The sequence below is a fragment of the Populus euphratica genome, unplaced genomic scaffold, assembly GCF_000495115.2.
Source record: "Populus euphratica unplaced genomic scaffold, PopEup_1.0 scaffold15.1, whole genome shotgun sequence".
NCBI lineage: Eukaryota > Viridiplantae > Streptophyta > Magnoliopsida > Malpighiales > Salicaceae > Populus > Populus euphratica.
The window spans coordinates 434,853-441,023 of NW_011499874.1; the positions used below are offsets into that span (position 1 = coordinate 434,853).

General features: G+C 34.3%; 1 protein-coding gene across 2 annotated transcripts; it reads right to left on the reverse strand.

Annotated features, from left to right (window-relative positions):
- Positions 1 to 1,490: 1,490 nt before the first annotated feature.
- On the reverse strand, positions 1,491 to 5,899 carry LOC105127967 (deneddylase). Of its 2 annotated transcripts, none has more exons than XM_011029445.1 (8): positions 5,388 to 5,899; positions 4,965 to 5,168; positions 4,313 to 4,804; positions 3,846 to 3,956; positions 3,313 to 3,501; positions 2,813 to 3,043; positions 1,968 to 2,088; positions 1,491 to 1,889 (listed from the first exon to the last, which is right to left on the reverse strand). In XM_011029445.1, the coding sequence occupies exons 1-8, from the start codon at positions 5,820 to 5,822 to the stop codon at positions 1,777 to 1,779; spliced, it is 1,896 nt and encodes a 631-aa protein (XP_011027747.1). In that variant the 5' UTR covers positions 5,823 to 5,899; the 3' UTR covers positions 1,491 to 1,776. The 2 variants fall into 2 exon arrangements, with proteins under 2 accessions (XP_011027747.1, XP_011027746.1); XM_011029444.1 differs by having other exon boundaries at positions 4,313 to 4,807.
- Between the last annotated feature and the right edge of the window lie 272 nt (positions 5,900 to 6,171).

The window sequence follows — 6,171 nt, forward strand, 5'->3', positions numbered from 1 at the left end:
ATTATACATATATCTGTTATATATATATATATATATATATATATATATATTTTATATTTTAAAAAATTAATTTTAAAATTTTTTTTCTTTACTTTAAATTAATTTTTTACTAGTATGATTTTTTTCCCAAAACATGATGATGTTTTATAGAGGGCTATTCATTCTTGCTTCATGAACGATGCTTGCTCCGTATAGGAAGCACTATTAAAGATAATGGGAAAAGAAAGTAGAGGACAAGAGGAAAATTAGAAAATTCATTAGCTAATATTTAAAAACAATCAACAACATGAAATAATATACACTTGAATATTCATCTCATATGTAATAATAATAATAAATATTCATGTTTCCCTATTTTAGAGGATATGGACGTGATTACATTTTTAAAAAAGTTAGCTATAATGATTTTTTAAATATTCTAAACGTGTATGAGAATATAATTGTAATTGTTTTTTAAAATGTTTTTACTTAAAAATATATTAAAATAATTTTTTTTATTTAAAAAAAACAATACAAATTTTACTGAAAAATAAAAAACATAGCTATTAGTATTTGTCTCTTGTTTTGGTTGAAAGATTACGACTTGGTGTGCTCCCCTTGTCCTGATTGCAAAGTGCATATAAATATTGCATCACCAAATCCATATTGTACTAGTACTTCAGTTAAAATTGATAGTCTTTGGAGGTTAATAAAATTTCTCAAGAACTAGTGTTGTGTTCTTCAACACTTGATATTTCTAATTTGCTTGTGTCTAAAGAAAAAATTAAAATTAAATTGAACAAGTTTATAATTTATAAAATATTAAAAGTTTATATATAATTATGGACCAATCCTGACCCAATTATATCCATAAAATATATTTATTTTCTTAATGCATATTAAATTTGAATTCTTAATTATTGTCAAATTTTGAAAGAAATGTAATACATAATTCAATTTGTATATTAACATAAATTTTTTAAAAAAACTTGAAGTATGGTTGATCTAATTTGTTTTTTAAATGTTTTCCTGATTTTTTTCCTTTTACAGTTTTGTTTTTAAAAATTTAATATACACCTTATATCAAAGCTTCTAAAACGAGTTTTTAATTGATTTAAGTAAAAATAATTTGCAGTTAGGATATACTAAAACATTGTAATTCAAAGTTTTTAATTAATAATTTTTGTTCATATCTTCTCTTTTTTCGACATAGAATCAATTTTATAGTTTCTCTTTTTTACTTGCATATGTGGTAAGAAAAACCCAATTTATGTGTTAGTTTTCAAATCCATGGAAGAATATTATTTCTTAAAATCTAAATATATTAACACAAGCAATTCATGTCTTAATCATAAAATATACTAAGAATTACATCTGTTTGAATTACACTGCAAGGGTGAAACAATTTTGACTGTTCAATTATTATTATTATTATTATAGTTTTTTTTTTAATATTGTGCTGAAAAATATTCAAAATACATCTTAAATCAAAATTTATGATATAAGTTTACATAAAAATAATTTACAATAAACACATGCTAAGAAATTGCAATTCAAAGTTCTTTATTAGAAGTTTTTCTCATGTAGTTCATTTCAGCACCATTACCTGGAACTAAAAAGTTTGAACAACCCCCTAAATTTTGCATAATTATGTCAGGTTGATCACACATCTGTGCAAAATTTGGCATAAAATTTGCATGATCTAATCTACTTATCTTCCCTTTTCTCTCTAGGCCTACATTTGTTTCCAAAAGCTGCATGAACTATACACATCATACATCCATTGAGCAATATACTTCATCGAACTGGCCTCGCCAAAGCAAAATTGGCATCCGAATTAACTGACACCAACAGCTCTATCAAAATTACCTCATTCGGGAAGTGGATCTTGAGGCCAGGTTCAATAAATCCTGCTCATAAAATACCAGGATGTTAGCAGCAAATAACACCCCTCCAAAAAAAAACAGAAAAAGATAACGAATTCTTACCAGGGGATAAATTTCGTCCACCATAAAGCTCCTTTGCTAGGGGATTGGCTGCCCAATGATTCACACCGACCCCGCTTGTAGGTTGGAAACCGACAATTTTCCCATCAGTTGACAAAACCACCTAAAATTGAACCACAAAACAGCAGATCAATAATGTGGAATAGTTGTTCAAGCATGACAATGAAGAAAGAAGACATGAACCATGATGTTTTAACCCAATAACACAAAAGTAAAAATAATGTCAGTACGTAAAAGTTGTCATTACTTGCACACCATCACATGGCATACCCACCCACCCCCAAATCAAACTGTATTGAATTTAAAGCCACTCAATCATTTTATTGTAAGAATCAAGGGAGAGTGTGGTCTGATCCTGGAGCCTCAGGGGCCAACGATAATACGTTTCTTTTCATTTTATCGTAAGAATCAAGGGAGAGTGTGGTCTGATCCTTTTGATCCACTCAATCATTATCCACAAGAAACCATCAGTCAAGGTGTGAAATGATAAATGGGGATAAGACCAGCATACATTATGAACTCGGGTTCTAGAATGACAAATCCCAACCTGAAGACTATGCTTGTGCTTGTTTGAACGAAAGCATAACTTGTGCATTTGTTAATTTAAAAACCACATATTTGATTCAAGAAAGAAGGCAAAATTCATGAATACAAATTAGGCCAGAGAAGGCAAAAATTTATGCATTTCCCCGTCACTTTATCTTTTGCATTTCTTAAATATAAGGGAATAGAAGCAGAACATCGTAGCTGATTCACATGAGAAAGAACTACCCAGATACATCCGAAAATGGAAGACAAAGCAAAGAAGATAGAAAAAATTGGATTGCCTGATAACTAGCAATATCCTGTGCAGATGATTTCAGATCTGCATCAATCTTCTGTATGGGGGTAAAATCAGTTGAATTTTCTTCACTAGCAGCATCAGCTTCATCCATCGTTTTGAAGTAAGCTGGTATTTCACCAATCCAGGCACCAATCTTCTTATCTGTCACTATATCACCAGGCCAGCCAAAAGAATCCTTCATCTTTTTGCAAATCAAGATGCAAAATTCTTGTAACTATCCGGATGAAGTTTAAGTATTAGTTTATATAAAAAAATCGACAGGAAACAAAAAAAAGAACATAATGAAATTTAAGAATTATAAAAGACAAATAGCCACCCAAACAATAACCACTTCACCCAGCCAATATCAAGGCATCAGTAATAGGCACAAGCAGTGCCAAACTTTTGACAGGAAGAGTGAGTGTGCTCATACACTTGGCACACAGACATAAGAACATATGATGGGAGCACTAGACCGGCATAAGGTTTCCAACATATGCATACCTTTGCAGCATCCAGAGATTCATTTTCTGCAAACTGAATTTCTGATGATGGAAGAGAACTATTTTCTTGAGCATACGTTCGTCCTTTGCGGAGATGAGGAAGGCAAAACTGACTAAGAGCACTGATGCTGATGAGGAAAATTCCACTTACAAGTGTCACTGACAAGACATTCATCAAAGAAGAGCTCCTCTGGAAGAAAAAAGAATTGTTAGCCTGGTGCCTATGGATTAAAAATCTATTTAAGAATGGCTTCCACTATTATGCATTGTTAGAAAGCTGGAAATGGAGGTCATTCACTTTCATAGCTCCCCACAGTGTATTAAGTTGTGCACATGGATGAAGCAGGACAAAAGTGTTCTTGATAATGTGAAATATGCTTTCTGTTAGGTATGGATGATTCTCTCTTGTGAATCTATATTCTCCTGTGTCTGGTTTGCAAATAGAAAGCATAGGACTCGACCTTTGAAAAATATTTATTACTGTCAAAAAATGAATTAAAAAACGTTAAGACACAAACAGTCTACATTACACACCTTTTTTTTGGACAAATTGGTGAAATTTGAAACAACACCACATGATAACTCTTCGTTGGGCATTGTATATATATCTTCATAGTACATATCAAATATTTCAGCCAATCCAACCTACAAAATTATATAAACTAGTGTCAGAACAGAAATAACATAAATTCAATTCAACAAACAATACATGATAAGAAAGCACATCCACCCCTCAGCATCCTTCAAGCCCTCAAAATTCATATTGACAAGAACATGATGGGGAAAAGAACTTGGACAAAATGCAAATCACATGGACATCATATCATCCACTCTGAAGGCAATGACTCCTATTTTTTGAAATTTCATTAAGAGTGGATCTTCAGATAGGGTTCAACAACAACATAATGTGCTCCATCAACAGCCAGAAGCCAAAGACTAAAAGAAAGAACAAGGTACCATTAACAATCAAGGGCTCATGACAGAAGGAGAGAATAGAATACCATTTGGGAGTGGGTCAAAAGTACTTCCCACCTATTCCCTGAAGATTCTCTCCACCCTTCAAATTTTGCATCCTTCACTTTATCAGCATCAATCTGTAGCCTATAAGCAGGTACATGCTCGCTTGTCCAAGCACTGAACTCAGGACCACCAATTTTTTCCAACTTAGAGTGTGCTAAAGGAGTCCACCATTTATACTTGCGCTTCACTTTTATTCCCTGAAATCTATCCTTACTTGAATTAAAATTCTCAAGCAAACTCTTAGCATTCTCAACGATCTCATCTTCGAACAACTTATAAATGACAACCGAGGAATCTCTTGATACAATTCTTTGAGGCTTCCGGAGCCAGCTAAAAAAACCACCAGGACCCTTCCCCATAAAATCATCAAGGAAAAGCCTTTCAGTGTTTTGAAGAGCAGCAATGCAAACAGCTTCTGCGAGCAGAGATATAACTTGTTCATCTGATGAACCGAGAAAGAAGGAAGCAGGAACCTGCTGATATGAAATGAATAAGAGAACTGAACCCATCAGTATCAAGAGGCACCTGCACGACACACCCATTAATAACACATCACATAACAAAGTTACACAAATATCAAAAATACTCAAACCCTTAAACAAAATAAAAAGGAACAATAATTATATTTCCAACCTCTCTCGGGTTTTCAAGATCCTTCATGTTTCTTTCTGTTCCGGGTCTGAACAAAACGAGCTCAAAGTTCCATATCTGTTGCAAAACTACTTGTCTAAATGTCATTGAAAGAATGTTCTGAGACATGGTGCCTGACAGAACATCTTCCTTGAAAGACCTTTTCAGTCTGATTGCTTTCTCCTTAACTTTCTTTGCTGGCAAAAACTGTTATAAAGAATTCCATATCAGACTAGACATTATTTTATGCATGTATGTACAGCTTCAAGTTCCAATATTTTGTTACTGAAAAAATAAGTATCATCATCTCAATTCCGTAATTATAGTTTAAGACTTCATAATTTCACTTCAAATTCAGCAATTAAGTATAAACATAAACGCAGTGACTTCAAGATATTTTAGATTTTTTTTTAAAAAAACCCTGACCAAGCGAGTGGAGACGGTAGCGTGCTCATCGGCGGGGCCAGGGAAGACAGTCTCAACAACCATTGCAGGGACGCCGGAGTCAAGGTGTTCAGAGGCGGCACGGCCACCATCGGAGGCGGCGGCAGTAAGGGCTTGGTCGAAGCGGACGGAACCGACTAGGCTTAGCCGGGCCAAGTCGTTCTCGAAGGTTCTGACACAAGGGAGAGTATTGTCATTAGAGTCGGCTACGAATTGGAGTATTTGTTGTTCTTGTTGTGTGGGTTTTGGAGTACAATGGAGGACGTGGAGGGGAAATTTGGGAATGGTTAGGGATAGTTTGGGGAAGAAAAACGTAGGGATTTTTGTGGTTGGTGTGGACTTGGAGGAGAGGGAAGGAGGGAGCGGAGAGAGGAGAGGAAAGGAAAGGGGAGAGAGAGCTTGTGGAGGAGGATGCATTTTTTTGATGAAGGAAATGGCTTCTCTCCTCTGCCTCTGGGTTTTTAGAGGGTTTTGTTTTGAGTGGTGGTATGCTCTTGAACGACTCGTCACTCTTAAAACATTAAGAGACTAGTCGTTTGTTAGCCTTAAAGTAAAGATCGAAAGAAACAGAGGTACCAGCTACCAAGAAGAAGAAGAAGAAAGGCATTATTATTTCAAACTAGTTGGAGTTGGCTACATGGGTTATTTTGCATCAAAAATACATATTATCGAAAATAATTTAGCACAAAAGAAAGGGTATTGATGATGACAGGTTCAGAAAGGAAAAGGGGAATTCCATGTAATAAAACCCAGTTGACAATGGGAG

Coding starts and splice junctions, on each gene's coding strand:
- LOC105127967 (XM_011029444.1), bottom strand. CDS start 5,822: ATGCATCCTCCTCCACAAGCTCTCTCTCCCCTTTCCTTTCCTCTCCTC. Junction 3,044..3,312: donor AATCTCTGGATGCTGCAAAG/GTATGCATATGT, acceptor TCATCCGGATAG/TTACAAGAATTTTGCATCTT. Junction 1,890..1,967: donor TGGACGAAATTTATCCCCTG/GTAAGAATTCGT, acceptor TTTTATGAGCAG/GATTTATTGAACCTGGCCTC.